Raw genomic sequence first — 16900 nt, forward strand, 5'->3', positions numbered from 1 at the left:
TCCAAAGAGTCGTTGTCGTTGTCGTTGTCGCTGCCAGCTGTACAGTTACATAGTCCCCGTCTCAGATCCACTCTCTGTTGCACAAGCTGTGGAGTGTTTGTAATCCTCGGCCTCAGTCAGACAAAGGCAAATACGAATATGTCCTGCGACGAGAGAACAGCCCTGCTGGCAACGCAATTGCAGCAAGGACAGCGAGGACAACATCAACAACAGCTACAACAACAGCAACAGCAGCACATCATTGTCGTGCCGTTAGGCAAGGATCCGAAGGATTATGAACCCGTTTTCACAACTGCTGAGTAAACGCTTTACTGTCACATTTCATTAAAAAATAACTTCATTTGTCCATTCCCCTTCTCCATGCCTATTATCCTTTCTGTTGTCTGTCATTTTTCGACAGTCACTCTTACGGCCTGACGCTGGAGGAGCTGCTGCCCTTCGCACTGGATCCCTGGTGGCAGAAAGTGCGTCGTCTGTCCATTGGCTGCCTTTGGCTAATATTTCTCCTCACTCTCTTGGCTGCTGTAACATTGGCTTATTTTCATGACGATGCCATTGCCTGTCGGCCTATTCGAGTAATTACCACGACATTGCCAACGCCACTTGCCTTGGTCAACAACGGCTCACTGCTGCTGTCCAGCTAATAGCTTTCACTAATCATAGTGAAAGCAACACGAACTGGAGCACTTGATTATGGATGCTGAAATTGCACGCATTGGATTACATCAGCCACCGCTTTTCCGAGAGCGGCTTTCCAGCACAACTATTGACTTGGTGATCAGCCGCTTGCGGGGGAAACTAAATTAATTTGTAATCAGTTTGCAATTTTAATTTGTTTATATGTTTACGGTTTGCTAGTTATATATAATTGTAATAATAAATTATAAGAAAATACAATTCATTTTAAACTCATTATACCTGTACTTAAAAAATAAGTAAACGGGTATATTGTGTTCGTAGGAATGTATATAACATGGAGAAGGAGGCTTCTCCGACCCCATAAAGTAAATATATTCTTGATCAGCATCAACAGCCGAGTCGATATAGCCATGTGTGTCAGTCCGTCTGTCCGTCCGTGTGAGCGCCTAGAACTCAGAGACTATAGGAGATAGAGATACACCCACAGACTCTAAATGCGTTGAAGCAGGTCAAGTTTGTTTCAAATATTTAACACGCCCCTTTCCGCCCCCCCCCCCAAATCGCGAAAAACCACCACACCCACAGTTTTTAACATAATACAGTTTTATGGTAATTAACGTTATCTATTAATATTATCTATAAAATCACTTAACCGCAGCAGATCGGTCAAGTAGAACGGGAGTAAGAGCTAACCAAAGTTATTAATAAAGTTATTATTTTACTACAATCACCTAAAGGTATGCAGTAGTTTTTATTAAGTAGTAATTTCTTTTATATATGTTGAAATAAGTAACGGGTATCCTATGGTCGGGATCTCGACTATAGCCCTTCCCACTTATTTAATTTGAATACTTGTTACATTATTTATTTTTTGCAGATAATTAAATTGTAAGAATACAGAGTAATATGTACACATATATTAAAATTTTTATATATCAAATATTTGCTAAATTATTAATTTTAGTTATACATTTTTTGTTTATGGAGCTCACTTTATTTTGGTCGTTTTTTCATTGGCTGCATGCTGAAAATATTAAAAGATTTCCATTAGAATCGACATTTTACTGCAATTGAATGTAAAGTCATACAATTATAAATATTGATTTAAAAACACATAAGTTTAAAACTAATCTAAATGTACAAAGAAGAGTTTAGATGAAATAGCTCACAAAAAAATCCCAACTTAAAATTGATGGACATCTTTACATTGATTGAGATATCTTAAAAAATAATAAAAATGTTTATACTAATTCTTAATTTTCGACCCAGCATTCCCAGGTAGCAATATTATATAAAAACCAACTTTATCTGAGTACGGTATTCAGGAACCTACATGCTAAGTTTGCAGTCTCTAGCTTATATTGTCTTTGAGATCGACGCATTCAAACAGACGAACGGACAGACAGATAGACATGGCTTAATCGACTCGACTGTCAAGAATATACTTCTATATACTATATACTACGCCTCCTTCTGCCTCTTACATGCATTCTATCAAACACATTATACCCAATTTTAGTGGGCACAGAGTTTCAAAATCAACCAACTAGAACTAGTTGCACTTATAAAATTATTACAAGGAAATTAAAAATCTTAAAAATTTGCTACTGACCCCATAAGAAGATCGTCTGTTCCATTGCCTATCCTAGAGGGCTCCATTAGACGTACCAAGGACATCGCTTCACTGAAGCTCGCCCTGTGTAGCTGTGACGGCTGTTTGGCCTCTGACCAGGGCTCAAAATCAAAGTCAAATCCTTCCAAGTCGACACAGTCGACATAGCGATTACCATCCGATCTATGGCGCTCCATAACATATTGGCGCACCTGTTGAATGCCATCGGAGTTGCGACAGATAATAGCTGACAGGCTGCTTTTATAAATCTCTGCGATTTGGTCTAAAAATAAAACAATTTTGACATTAGACAGTAAATTACAGTTTTTTGAATATGTATAAAAAACGATTTACTATACGAATGTCGAAAAATATTATTCAGAATACGAAAATTCGGAAGAAAAAATTAGGAAAACAAAATTAGGAATCCAAAATTAGGAATCCTAAATAAGGAAACCAAAATTAGGAATACTGTTATTAGGAAGACAAAAATTGGGATAACGAAAATTAGGAAAACAAAAATTGGAAAAATAAAAATTAGAAAAAAAAAGTGGGAAAACAAACATTAGGAAAATCATAAACTAGGAAAGCAAAAATTAGGAAAATCATAAACTAGGAAACAAAAGTGAGGAAAAAAAATTGTTATTTCGAACCATTTATTTAAAATCAATCTGGTCTACATATAAATATTGTATTGTATATTCTTCATTTTTGTGTTCGACGTATGGTTTTAATAGCGATGTTAGACGGTTGACTAGCCTTTAATACTTTAATTGTTTCTATTCGGTCTGTTCTTCGGAGTGTATATGAATAATTTTAATATCTTGTTCATCTTGCTCTTTCATTATATATTGCAAGTATTTGAATTAAGGGATGATTGCACCCTGGGAACGAAAAATCAAATCTACTTTGCTAAGTTGAATTCCTAATTTTTGTCTTCCGATTTTTTTTTACCAATTTTTGTCTTTTTGTATTTTTTTAACAACAAATAGAGCTGTTCCTTTAATGATTTACTATAGAAATTAGTACAAACTAATTTTCATTAAAAAAAAGTTAAATTAAAATGTAATCCTGTCAACAGTTCTTCAAAGAAGGGGAACAACTTATAGCTATTAGTTACGATTTTTGGTTGATAATACTTTAATCATGGTTTATATAGGCTCACCTTTGGTAAATCGTTGTGGCCCAATCTTGCGCTCATACCAATGTGAATCGCCGATCTTGAGACGCATAAACTGGTCAGAAACCAAACAGCTAAGCAATGGACCGAATATGGCGCCATCTAGCGGCGGTTCGCTAAGAGCGCCCGTATAAAGATCAACATCCTGAGGGGAACTGACAAAGTGACATAAAATTAGTTGGGATTGGCAGGGAGTTGAATCATTACAGACTTGTAGATTTGCCGGATGGATTCCAAGGTAGAGTTATCCACAGCCTGAGCCATTTGCTCCCAGGTATCCACTGGAGGCAGTCGACAGTGACGACGGAAAACAGGATAAGCTGGAATGCCATGATCACGACCACGTTGAATATTCAGTGAAACCAGATCCAGGCCACATATGGGCACCTTGTCTTCAGCCGATCCTTCAAATAGCTTCTGCGTGACCTCCAGAGAAAAGAAACGATCAACACGAAGCACTGGAGTATTCGATGCAGTTAACAGAGCATGATCGATGCCATGACGCGTCCAGAGCGAGAACGGATTGAAGAGCATTTTGTGGAGCTCTATAGCCTCGGGCGTGCTATTATCCCGTGACACATTAAACAAACCCGGCAGCAAGGTGTGAGCAAAGCGAAAAGCAGCTCCCGCAAAGCAATTGGCAATGCTGGGATTCACTTGCGGATCATACGTGTCCGCCGCATTGAGGTTTCCACTTTGCGGCAAGAGGCCCTTGGCTTGGCTAAGATTGCGGCCCAATAACACAGGCAGAAACTCATTGTATGTGATGTGAGCCATCTGAGCGCCAACTATCTTACGTGCCTCCTGATAGATGCGTTCATCATCCCAATCAGGATTCATGTGATACAGTCCCCGTGCCAAGTAATTGTGATGCCTGGCCCAAAGCAGATGCATCGAGGTTAGCAGCAAATTCTCATTGGCACGATCATCGCCAGACTCGAAACAGTATTTGCCCTGACGCGACATCCGCATACGATTACACCCATCCTCCGGATTGGATGAGATTGGCAATAGCTCGCGCTCATCGTCCGTAAAATACATGCGAAGTGTGCCGTTGATAAAAGTGCGCAATTGGCGCTGGCGCTGCTCCAAGTTGCCATAGATGACGGAGCCATCAATGAAGGCCGTCGCCTGATTAAACTGTTGCCTTGGACCGAATCGTCCTGTGGGCGCTGGAGCGGATCGCACGAAGTTCATGCAACTCAGATTGTAATGCTGGTAATAGGGATCATCGGGCAGGATTCTTACAGGAAAGCACTCTGGATGCTGCTCTACTGTACCAGGCACACAGCAATCAATGGATTCGCCCTCCTGCGCGGTGGTCAGCGATGTGGCTGTGATGTCATGATCCAAGAACTGTCCAAACACAGCCAGCATCACTGTAAAGTTGGAATCAGTTTCATAGCTGGACCGATGTATGCTCAACGAGACCTGACGCGCCGGTGGCAATAGACCACCATGACTTGCCCTTGGTGCGGCAATGCCATCGGCATAATCCGGCGCCACCATGCGGCGATAGGGCACCATTGAGGCGCCATATGTGCGTGGATGTCGCTTATTGTTGCAGACACCTGTGCTGCGTCTGAACCGCTCATTAAAGTCGCACTCCAGACGTAGCACCGACGGATCTGGTAAATCAATGGCCGGCCCTTGACCAATGTTGCTACGTCCCGGCTGCTTGGTGTAGTTGAATCTTTGGGCGATGTCCAGCGTGGCATGGTTCTCAACATAGCCACGACGTGCCAACTTGCGTGCCTCTGGATTGGTGCTAAGTGAACGATAATGTCGGAATTGCGGAGTATTTATTGCACTTGGCTGCAGTCCCTCCTCTAATATCTCACGGTCTCCCAGCGCCTTAATTCCTGCACTCACCGCCTGAGCTCCTTCCTTTGGATTCAGCGTCTCATGCTGCAATGCCCAGGCGGCCTCAGGCTCATCCGGAATGGGAGTCTTGGTGGCTGCCAGTGTCTCGCTTACCGATGCTCCCGTCTCATTTGTGACAAACAAGAAGCTGGGACCATTTTCCGCATCGTTCCCCTTGCCGTCGACATAGCCACTTCCACTTAACCACAACGCCAGGCATAGGGCGGCAATTACAATTACTCTAAAGAGCAGAAAAGGGAAATTAATTTGTGGTTAATATCTTGTGGTTAAGCGACAAACTAAACGTTAACAACGGGTCAACAAGACTATATATCAGATGTCAAATCTCTGTCTCTGGATTTTAATCCTAAGACACAATGGGAATTTTTAGCTAGAATTCCAAAATATCCGTTAGTCTCGAATATGTGTTTGTAGGGTCTAAGTTTATTATATATTACAACCAGTTTAAAATAAAAAGAAACGAGATCCATCGGATTGAACTACTTTTAAAAAAAGAGACAAATACACGTACAGTCATGCATCACTTATTCGTACAGTTCAACGGCTATCGCAGGTTACGTCTCTAAAGTACAGTTAACTCTCGTTTTTTAATAAAACCAGAAAAAAATGACAACAGTTATTGTTACGTATAAACAAAGAGTATAACAGTCAAACAAGAATATGTCGTAATGAACTGCAATAATTTAACCATTTCTAACCCTCTTATTTACCTATTATTTAAATTGATTTGTTTTTAAAATAAATATTAAAAAATATTGCTCAATAATGTTGAAAACAAATTGTAAGCAATACTTTAATATTTCGAGTGTACGAAAAAAATTAATTGAAAAGCTGTATTTGTTCCTAATAACTTGATAATTTTCAAATATTGAATTGCTATTAACTCTTTTCCTTGTAAACTGATTTCAATAAAGAATCCACTTGACAAATTTTTTCACACTCACATAAATGTCACGGTCATGCAACACTGAAACTGCTTCATTTTCGTACGCCGTGCACGGGGCGAGACACCACCAGGAAACACGTAGGTTGGTCCCTGATACGGCGGCAGGGCAACATAACCGGAACTGCCGGCGGTGGCGGTCAACGGCGTTGTTTCGTCCGTCATTATTCAAACACAACTGATGGGCGCTATTTGCAGTTCAAGTTGCAACTGCAGGGCAGTCTCAGTCGCAGTTAAAGTTGCAGCAACACTTGATGGGCTTCAACTACGTTCGCCACACTTGAGATACTTTCGCCGGCAGTGTCAGCGACAAGCTGACAAAGCAACTTAGTTTATAATATTTTATAAGACCATCGTTTGAGCTGCACAACAACAAAGCTGACAACTGTCCAACCGAAAGTCATGAGCTCCACACACAGAATTGGACTTAAGTGTTAACTTTATTAAATGGCAAATGCCCAAGTTGATTACAGATCCATATCTTCTGACTGCTTGAACAATTCTCCCACATACTCGTAGGTTAACTTTAGCAAATACTGGAATGACTTCTGTTGTGGCAACTCGCCCAGCTCGATGCTGTCCAGAAAGTCCTCCATGGGCGGCAGAAAGTTGTCCAATTCCTGCCCCATCAACTGACATATTTCAATGATTTTAAAGAATAGCAGCTTTTGTATATATTCGACGGCATTATTAGTATCATAATCAATCCAGTTATCACGTCGTATGGCTGCACACCAGACCCTATGTCGCACATCATATGGCTGATCCACATAGCTAATAAGTTCCAAGGCCTTGCGGAACTCAACTTCGCTGGCTGCATCATTTTCCTCTGCGATATATAGCTGTAATTGCAGAGTTATAGTAATCAATGATTGGATTCAACACTTTCTTTTAGTCATACGAACATTAATAATCTCCTCCGCTTTGAGCACCTTCTGATCCGTTGCATCGAAGCCAAAGTTTTGCAAGACATCGTGACCTAAATGCGATTGATATTCAATGATCGACAGTTCAGTGTTAATTTTCTCAACATGCGATGTCATATCGGATGAATCTGCAAAGGCAGCCAGCTTGGACAGCGACAGCATGGACTTTTTGCGGGCAACAAAGTCCGTCTCGCATTGGGCCAGGTCGAAGAGCACCTTGGACGCGTGCTCAAAATCTCCGTTAAATATAAGCTGTATCCAGCCCAGTGACGGATGATCGCGCATGAATTGCGCCAACGCTGGTTGGTTGTCCTTGAAGCGTTCGAAGACCTCGCCATGCCGGTTCTGACGCAAGTGCCAGTTGATTGCAAACTGTGAAAAGTCGAACTCTTCATACTTGCGAGTATATTCGTCCAACCGATCCTTGTCTTGTGTCTCATCACAAATAAGCACAAGGCATTGGAAGTCCAAATACTTCTCTGCCAGCTTGGCAGCGCACTCGAACTGTTGATCCTTTACTATAATAGAACAATTATTAGCTGTCATGATTAGTCATAATAGTCACTTACTTAGCACAGAAATTAGTTCGCCTCTCTGAGCCTCAAACTGTTGCTGCAGCACCTGGAACTTCTCCGTGTCCCGTACGCTGTCGAGATAATTCTTGCGCCCCTCCAGCACCATATCTATCAACTCGAGTATTTGCTGATATAGGAGATGTTTTAGCTCCGATTCGTTTACACACTGTGCGCCATAGCGTACGCTTATGTCAATGAGGCGGGAAAGGGAATCGTGTACGCCAGCACTGCCAGATATGGCCGTCCAGGGTTGATTCTCGTATGAGCTGGAGTGCAGCTTGAAGCTGCTGGCATTCTGTTCACGATACCTAAACACCTGACCCAAAGTAGTGAGCACAATCACATTGATATCGGATATAAATTGTGCCACCGAAAGTGTAGTACGATTTTGTGCTGCAATTCGATCATCTGCCATATCCGCCAATGAGTCAAATATGCACTGAAATTTGCACAACTTGACGTAGAATATATCCTGAGCGGTCAGGCTGCTAGTTGGCTTCTCATCCCATTCAGCGACGGTCACTTCGATGGCCTCGTCGATTATCTTGGGCATCTTACTCTGCAGAGCCCGCAGAGCTGTGGCAGCTATAATCTTTTCACCGATGTCAGCCAGAATAAAGCTGGTCGGCTTAAGGACATTGCTGCCGCAGGGTATAGCATTAAGCTGCAAGTAAATAATTTAGATTACCAGATATTTGCAAATTGGGTAACAAGATATCACGCACCTTCTCCCAAACTCCACTGAAGTGTAGAAAATCAATAAAGTGTTGAAATGCAAAGCTTTTGTCACGCAACTGATTAATGATTTGCATGGATCGAGAGCTGCCCAACGCATGACGATTTCCGTCGTACTGCTCCAGGACCGATTGCCAACGAGGATCAGCAATAGGCAGATCTTCCGCTAAGTCCTCCGCAATTGTGATAACAACCCTATTAATACACAAACCATAAGAAGATTGCATTTTTAAATCATTTAAATGATTTAAAGTTCACCTGTCCAGCTTGTAGGCATCCAAGGGTCCACCATTTGGATCGGTCTCTGTGACACTCTCCATGAGATCTGCAATAATTGTGTTGACCATGTTGTTGTTGCGTTTCAGTCGATACAAAAAGGCCGCTTTCAGTTGGCCAACCTCATTATTGAGCTCGGAGTATACATCATCCGGATCCAGTTGATACATGGGCAAATTATTAGTGCTGTCGCCCAGCATGCTTTGATCTGGAGCACTAAAGCTGGCATTAAATGATAGGGGTGCAAAAAGATCGGGCGAGTTGCAGCTGCTCAAATTTAACAAGTCGGTGCTGTCAAAGTCTCCAGGTGTAATTGAGACCAGGCCATGTGTGCGACTGAAGAAGAGCGGCAATTGATTGCAGAAGGCAGCACTAAGGATGCGGTCTTCATGCAAATGAAATTCGACTTTCTCCGCCTCCATTTCAGCTGTAGGTGCTGAATTCGCCAATAGCAAAGGATAGACCACCTTGGGCGTATACAAATACATCTGTGCAGTGCCGACGATGATGCGCACACTGAGGCATTCCTGAACCGTCTTACTGCTGAAGAATTTGTTAAGCTTCAGTGGCGTAAAGCATTCCAATCGCATACTTTCCTCTTGAGCACTGGCCACAACTGTTCAACGTAAACGAAATTAACTTGGGGCTCTTAAGCAACAACAATAAGTAGAGGCTTACCAATAGAGTAGTACATCTGGGGAGTGTGCGCTTGGTTTACAGCACCCACCAGAATGTAGAAATAGCCCCTAACTACGTGGAAGTCAAGGAAATGCAAATCTACTTCCACATTATCGTTGGGCATTCGCACATTCCAGAATTTCAACAAAATCATCTCACGCATCTTGCGCAATAGCTCCATGTCCTCGAATATGAGCTGCTCCATGTTGCCCTTGTTAGAAATACGCCAACGTTGAAGGGCACGATCGGATAGTACAGCTACAACAGTTTCACCATTGGTCGAGTTACTCTCACAACACATGCCCACCAGAAACTAAAGAAAGTTCAGACATTGGTTGACCAACAAAACTGGTTTATGGATTATCTTACCTGATCCTTGTCGTTACCATTGTTCATGCCAATCAACATGGATGCAAACCTCTTTCCAAAGCCGCCAAGAAAACTTGTTGCTGGCTTGATGGTCTTGTGGTGCAACGAATAACGACCATTAGTCAGCCCAACGCGCAGAAACACTAAGGTGCAGGTTGAGGTGACAGCCAGATAGCCCTGCTGGGTCGGCAGATTCAACAGCTGTACGAACTCTTGACCGGCTAAAATGGACAGATCTACCGAATTGTTATCATGCGCTATCGATGCCCAATATCGTACATCTCCGGTGGCAGAGACCGCAATGCATGAGGCCATTTGCTGACCCTCCACCTGGAAGACACTGACTAATTCACTCTTGTGGCCAATGTCGCTGTGGGGCAAGGTCAGCTCACGACATTGTGCCGAGCCAGATCCTCGTCTAATTGATTTTCCCAATCGTGGAGGTGATTCCTTTTTTACAGCGCCAGGAGCATCCTTATACTGCCAAATTAACAATCGTCGACCTTGGACCACCTACAAAACAAAACGTTCTGTAGCAATAGACACTACATAAATTAGCTCTGTTGAAACTTACCCAAGCCCAGCCACTTTGTGTAATTTTGGCCGAAACTAAGCTTGAAAGTGGTCCAGCGAATGTCAGAGCCTCATTGACTGCCACGGGCAGTGCGGCGCCATAGCTCTCCACAACATTGTAGTCGGATCTAATGCCAGGTATGGACTGTGTTGTAGAGCGCGCCGACAGGCTGAGACGACTGCAAATGCAAATTAATTAATTAATTCCAAATTATTTTGTATTTGTGAAACATACCTATTGTTCAGAGCTGTCTTCTTCAAGGCTCCAGGTAGAGGGGAATGATTGGCGTTGCCGCCAAAAAATGATTTGCGGGTGCTGTCTGCTGATGCCGGCATCGATCGCCTTAAGCTCGGCGACCCTTCCTGTGAGACTCTGTAAAGCTGCTTCTGCATGCTTCGTTCCATAGTATGTAGTTAAAACGAACAAGTCAACTTTTCAATTATAATTTATAAACAAGAACACATGCACACTGAACAAATACCGCCGGCAATAAATCGAGTTGTATCGAATCGTTCGGATTAAGTTCTATTGAACTAATCACTAAAGTGAACGAACGAGCTAAATCCCTGGATGTAGGTTATTTAGTTCAGTGAATAGAATTCTAATATGTTCATTCATGGAACGAAAAGTGCAGTTGTTTTTCGGTGTAGCGTCCTTAAACCGAGTGTTTTCGATCCATTAAAAATTTCCGCTCTGGTTTGATTTTTTTACTTAAAGAATAAAAACATTTCCGAAAAAAGGCATTCTGAATTTTTGGAGCTTATTTTTTTTTTTCAAAATTTTTGTTAGAATTCTCTCAATTTATGATTTTTTTTTAAATAAAAATTTTCTAACTTCTCTTTCCAACTTACTTTTATTTTGTCCAATAATTAAAATTGAATAATTTAAATATTGAGTATTTTGCGCTTCTAAATTTTCAATTTGTATCAGTGACGTACGACATTATCGGCAAGTATCCTATTGTAATTATATACATTTATCGATAATAATAGTCCACAGATTTTGGTTGCTGAATGTAGCCATAGTTATTATCGATAAATCACGGCTGTCACAATATAGCAGATTTTAACGGTTAATTTTTGGATAACAAATATGGTTAAATATAAGAATAGGTAAATTATAAATAAGCAAATGTATTTCAAGTTTCTTTATGCAATGTGAAATCCTTATACAACAAACCAATTTTTCAATATTTTTTTATAATTAAAAGGTATTTTTAATTTCCGATTCAATGGGTCGGCTATATTTAATAACAGGTCAATATTAATCAAAATAGGAAACTTGAACAACTGAACAAAATTAAAAAGAGACCAAAAACAGATCAAACATTAGTGATCTTGTTCACTCAATCACTTCGAATAAAAGCTCTTTTTAGTTCATTGACTTATGAACAACAAAAGTGAACAGAACGAACGACTCTGTTACAAAATGAACCACACTAAATGGGATCCATTGCGAACGAATTCCAAATGATTCGAAACAGCTCTAGAATTACACATTATTTCGTAAACAAATAGCAATTCGTTGCTAACAATGGCCACCTGGACCCAAAATGCGCCGACAGGTGTAAGCAAAAGGAGGCGCTGGAATCTCGAAGGTGAATCTATGCATAGCAAGCTGTGAACATACAAATAATATAATCAATGGCTCTATCTTTAATGTTATTAGACCGCGCCTCGCTAAACAAATTGAAGGAGCACATTGCAGAGGAGGGATGCCCGCAAGTTCAATACGATTTAGGGAAGAAGCTGCTGGAGAATGCAATTGGTATGTAAATCGAAGCAATATGTACAATCTAATGTCAATTTACATGTTACCAAAACAGAACCAAACGTGGCCAATGAGAGCCAGAAGGCCGTCCACTGGCTGGTCAGTGCTGCCCAGCAGGGCCATGAGGAAGCTGTTCGTCTGCTCCGAAAGTGCTACAATGATGGCAATGGCATCACGGCCGAGAACGCGGATGAGGTGCGTCGCTGTCTGGCAATGACGCCGGGCGAGCGTGCAGCCCGTAAAGCGGCTCGTGAGCTCTTTGCCTGTTTGTCCAATGGCAATGAGCACATAACTCCCAAGCAGCTGGAACGCAAAATGCGACGCATTTACAATTTGCAGCGCAAGCGACGACGTCGTGGAGCTGGTGTCGATGATGCCTCCTCCTCCAATACGGACGACGACGGCAGCGAATGGGAGCGTGAGCCTTTGGAGGATGCAGTCACCGTTGGACGTGCGAATGTGGAGAGACGTCGCTTCATCACCGAGGCGAATCTCGTGTCAGCTGCATCCAACTATAGCGCCGGTCGCATGCCCAGTGTGAACGAGACGCTGACACTGTCAGTGCCGCATCCACAGAGCTTGGATCACGTGCCATGTTTCTATCGCATGATCTTCCATCCTCTGGTATTCTTCACGCTGCTTTACCACCGCTTCATCAATCTGGTTATCGCCATGCCTGCCATGCTGCCCATCAGTGTGCGCTGCAGTCTGCTGGTGTTGGTGGCATGGTGGAGCACAGTTGAGGATACGGAGCGTCAATTGCTGCCCATGATTAGCTACTATCTGAGTCTGGGCGTCATGCTGTGGTCCACTTGCAGAATGCTGAAGACCAAGCAGCAATTTGTGGACTTTCGCATTTGGTCGGGATTGTTCCTCAGCTACGGCGATCACAACATCGAGGCAGAGATCTCCGAGCAGCGGTTCTTGCGCAACAATATGAAACCATATCTGTATTACTTTTGTGCCTTCATCTGCAACCTAATTGTGTATCCGTTGGTAACAGATGCCTGGCTGCCACACTCGGAGTTAACCATCATCTCCGGCGCCTCCACATTCATCACGTTGGGCGTCTTTATGTACGCCTCCTCGCATCTGCTGCCCGACTGGCTGGTTATTGTTTCCTTTGCGGTCAATGTTCTCGCCAAGTATCCATATGAGCTGGACGAAGTTGTCTCCACGCATTGGCGTTTCCTGGATCTCCGTGTGCCCACCTTTTCATCCTTTGTCATTGGCAACGGGATTGAATTCTGCTTGAACTGCCGCACTGCTCTATACCTCCTGATACCCATCCTCCTCGTGCTCTTGGCCAAGCGCTCCGGCTGGCATGGCGTCTACACCTATTTGATTCCGCATTGCGTCACCCTCAGCTGGCTGCAGGTCTGCATCGTCACCTCGCAGAGTGCGACTGTGTTCGGAGCGATGCGTGCTGCCTTGGGATTAGCTGGTGTTGTGCTGTTCCTGCCACTCTTTGGTATTGTGGCACTGCTGGTGCCCGTCTTCGTTGCCATCGACAGCCTTGGATTGACCAGTGAGCATCTTCGCTGGGGCACCACAGCCATCGCCTGTTCCCTGGTGGTGCTGCTCTCCTGTGTCTTGGCCCTTAACCGTGCCACACAAAAGTACATCACCATGTTGCAGGTAAATGTATTTGTAATTGTAATCAGGATATCAAATCGAAACAAATACCGGTTTCAGTTAAGGTGTAACGCTTACCGTTTTTTTGAAAGCGTAAGTTCTTTGATTTCAAAAAAGAACTATTTAATATGAGCGATATTCAAATTAAAAATCAAAATTAGTTTAAAAAAAAATTATGTCACCTTAGTAACATAATTGAATTTAATACTTGAATGAACCGAAGCTAACCTTTATACATGAATCGGTTACTAATCAGTTATTTCGGTAATTGTGATTTAAATGGAATAATCTCTCTTAAATTTCAGCTGCTCGTCGGTCTCACCACAGCCTGTGTGCTGGTCTTCCCCTACATGACGTCCAGTTTCAAGGATACGCCTCGGTTCAACGCCATGCCCACTGTCTTGTCAAATCCAAGTGTTGGCCGGCACTCCCTTCCAGATGCCCTGCAATGGGAACGCTTTTACGAGCTTTGCGCACAGCCTGTCCAGGAGCAGCCGAACAAAATAAAGGCCCAGTTGCGGTGCTCCCATCTCAATGGCATGTACGTGGCTTGGGAGGGGAAAGTGACACACGTGCAAATTGCTCGTGTCTCGAATATGCTGGAGGATATGGTGGCCAACTATCTGCCCACATGGCTGGGCAAGCTGCTGCGCTGTGTGCACGGCGAGAACATTGCCAAGCATTTTCAATGTGACCCCCAGAAGGATGCTCAGTGCGTTGAGTGGCAGCGGGTAATTAAAGCTCTCAGTGCACAAACTGGACACTGCACGCTACAACGCTGGAATCGCTATGAATACGAGCTAATCGTTCAGGTGGCAGCCAGTCAGTCAGGCAGTCTCCTGAGTCGCTCCACATCCATGGGAGTTGTCCTTCGAGCTCATCACGATTTTGGCAACTTTACCCAACGTCTGCATCGAGGGGACCGAGTGATGTTCTATGGAACACTCCACAACTCCCGATTGCTGGCAAACAATGTACAAGAGCATTACGTGCTTGGGTCCAGCGGACCGCCGCAGGTGGAGCTTAAGACAATTGAGTGCTTGGATTGCCAATCGTCGGATTTGCGGACAGCGAGCATCCAGAGAGCGGTGCTCACCTCACCGGTGGATGCACGCATGCAGGACCTGATGCGGGGCATTAAGTATTTATTAAATGCATTGCTGAGCCCATTGATAACGTTCAAATAGATAACCACAAATGACATTAGAATTAGTTATTGAGATTGATGAATACAAATAATGTTTATTGTTAAATTGTAAGTTTCTTTGCTTTAATAATATCCTAGAACTATCCGTTATCCGTTTACACCCTGATGTCGCAGATGGGCTCGCCGGGTTTATGCTTGACGGCTGAAAGATCCTTGCGCTTCTTTTGAAAAAAGGCTATATGCTCATCTAACTCATTTAGATTGGCAAACTTCAAGTGGGGACAGGCGACACAGCTAAGAAATGTTTTTAGCGTTTTTACGATCTTGTCCTTATTTCCTGCTGGGGGCAGCGTCATGGGTTTCTCCGCCTTGACAAACGCAGGAGGCGATTTCCAACTCTCTTGGAAGTTAGAAGCTATATTCTCTTGATCTGGCTTCGTGACATGCCGATCACAAGGCTCTTTGCAGATTAAGAGATCGGGAGAATTATGGAGCAGCTGTACACCATCTAAAAGGAGCTTTCGGTGTGCAGGATCTTCAATGCCCAACATAATCAAATCGCTGGTTATTATTTGTTTGCAATGTTCTATGGTCATGTATCCACGTTCTTTAAAAATATCCAAATAATTCTCCATCGTGAGTAAAACCAACCACTCTCGCACTTTCCTCAAGCACATTTTATTTAAATAAGTGAAATACCATTAATTTTCATTATCTATTACGAATTTTTGACAGCGGCGCGAAAACCGATTAAAATAACGAACTTACGACACTTACTCGATATTTACACCTGGTGTGCGAAATACTAAAGCTGTGTCCTTTCGTTCAGAATAAGCTCAAATGAACTAATGAACTGATTCTGTCATTCATGGAGTTCAGTTAAAATTAAATTTTTGTTACTATTTTTTGTATTCAATTACAATTACAAACACTCAAAAAGAAGCCTCCAAAAACAACTAAAACTTCAGGTTAAAAAATGAGCGTTGCTAAAAATTTTTACAGACATTACAGTGACGTCAATCCACGATAGTGACGAAAGCAGATATCATTAAACTGAACAGTAAGATTTAAAATTAATCAACTGATTCAAATTGACCGATTCACCACATAAAAATAAACGAATAGAATTAAACAAAATCTCACGCTTTTTAACATACAAATTAAAATATATACTTAAAATGAGTCATTGATACATATTAATTGTCGAAATTTAAGCATCAAAAGAACAAATACAATGCACTAAATTTAATTTGCTGTTAAACACATATATTTGCTTATTCACCCACCACACAAAACTGTCAACTTTAAAGAGGGAAAATACCTGTTTCTGGCTGGAAAGTATTTTTGAGTGCACTTTTGCCTAGTTTTAGAGAAAACACAAACATAGCTGAATATGTTCTTTAAATAGCCATATTTCCGGGAAAAAAACAATTTTAAAATTTTTCTAGAAATAGATCTCTGAAAATAGCCAGAACTAGCTATAAAATAGCTAAGTGTGAAACACATTAGAGATATAACGATGTCAATTATGCGATGTAGTCGTGAGTTTATAGTAGATTAGAAAACAGTCGTAATGAAAAATATCGATATAGACGCATAATGACTAGTGATGGCAGCAAATTTTAATAATCGATAACTGAATCATATGATTAATTTAAGCCGAGCGATTATTAATCGTAATAAATCAAAGAAATTTATGATAACTGGTTAATCAAATGATTTATTAATTTGAACCAATATTCGAATTTTTGACATTTTTAAATGTGAAAGTGTAATGCAGAGGCCATTTAATACCATCAACAATTAACAAATACAATAAAATTGGACATAAATGATAAATTTTCGGCTCTGCTAGAGCCGCACTGCTTGTTAGATAACCTAAGCGATGAGCTACATTAATAATAATAATAAATCTTTGCATATTGCTCAGCCACCTCTTATTTTACATTTACACGCA

At 42.0% G+C, this 16900-nt stretch overlaps 5 protein-coding genes across 5 annotated transcripts; 2 read left to right on the forward strand and 3 right to left on the reverse strand.

Annotated features, from left to right (window-relative positions):
• On the forward strand, positions 1–912 carry LOC117790901. Its single transcript, XM_034630512.1, has 2 exons — positions 1–299; positions 401–912. The coding sequence occupies exons 1-2, from the start codon at positions 139–141 to the stop codon at positions 642–644; spliced, it is 405 nt and encodes a 134-aa protein (XP_034486403.1). The 5' UTR covers positions 1–138; the 3' UTR covers positions 645–912.
• Positions 913–1612: 700 nt separating this feature from the next.
• Positions 1613–6423, reverse strand: LOC117791182 (chorion peroxidase). The gene is made up of 5 exons (XM_034630863.1): positions 6260–6423; positions 3643–5535; positions 3417–3586; positions 2252–2534; positions 1613–1663 (listed from the first exon to the last, which is right to left on the reverse strand). Exons 1-5 carry the CDS (start codon positions 6421–6423, stop codon positions 1633–1635), a joined length of 2541 nt encoding a protein of 846 aa, XP_034486754.1. The 3' UTR covers positions 1613–1632.
• A 259-nt stretch (positions 6424–6682) lies between these two features.
• LOC117791524 (nuclear pore complex protein Nup133) lies at positions 6683–10795 on the reverse strand. The gene is made up of 9 exons (XM_034631313.1): positions 10626–10795; positions 10392–10569; positions 9818–10330; positions 9449–9761; positions 8753–9386; positions 8485–8689; positions 7754–8423; positions 7164–7702; positions 6683–7100 (listed from the first exon to the last, which is right to left on the reverse strand). The coding sequence occupies exons 1-9, from the start codon at positions 10793–10795 to the stop codon at positions 6726–6728; spliced, it is 3597 nt and encodes a 1198-aa protein (XP_034487204.1). The 3' UTR covers positions 6683–6725.
• Positions 10796–11852: 1057 nt separating this feature from the next.
• LOC117791781 (wolframin) lies at positions 11853–15049 on the forward strand. The gene is made up of 4 exons (XM_034631661.1): positions 11853–11988; positions 12060–12158; positions 12217–13799; positions 14102–15049. The coding sequence occupies exons 1-4, from the start codon at positions 11925–11927 to the stop codon at positions 14981–14983; spliced, it is 2628 nt and encodes an 875-aa protein (XP_034487552.1). The 5' UTR covers positions 11853–11924; the 3' UTR covers positions 14984–15049.
• LOC117791783 lies at positions 14995–15776 on the reverse strand. The gene has a single exon (XM_034631662.1). It carries the CDS (start codon positions 15618–15620, stop codon positions 15099–15101), a length of 522 nt encoding a protein of 173 aa, XP_034487553.1. The 5' UTR covers positions 15621–15776; the 3' UTR covers positions 14995–15098.
• Positions 15777–16900: the final 1124 nt, after the last annotated feature.

Source organism: Drosophila innubila (genome assembly GCF_004354385.1).
Source record: "Drosophila innubila isolate TH190305 chromosome 3R unlocalized genomic scaffold, UK_Dinn_1.0 2_E_3R, whole genome shotgun sequence".
Classification (NCBI taxonomy): domain Eukaryota; kingdom Metazoa; phylum Arthropoda; class Insecta; order Diptera; family Drosophilidae; genus Drosophila; species Drosophila innubila.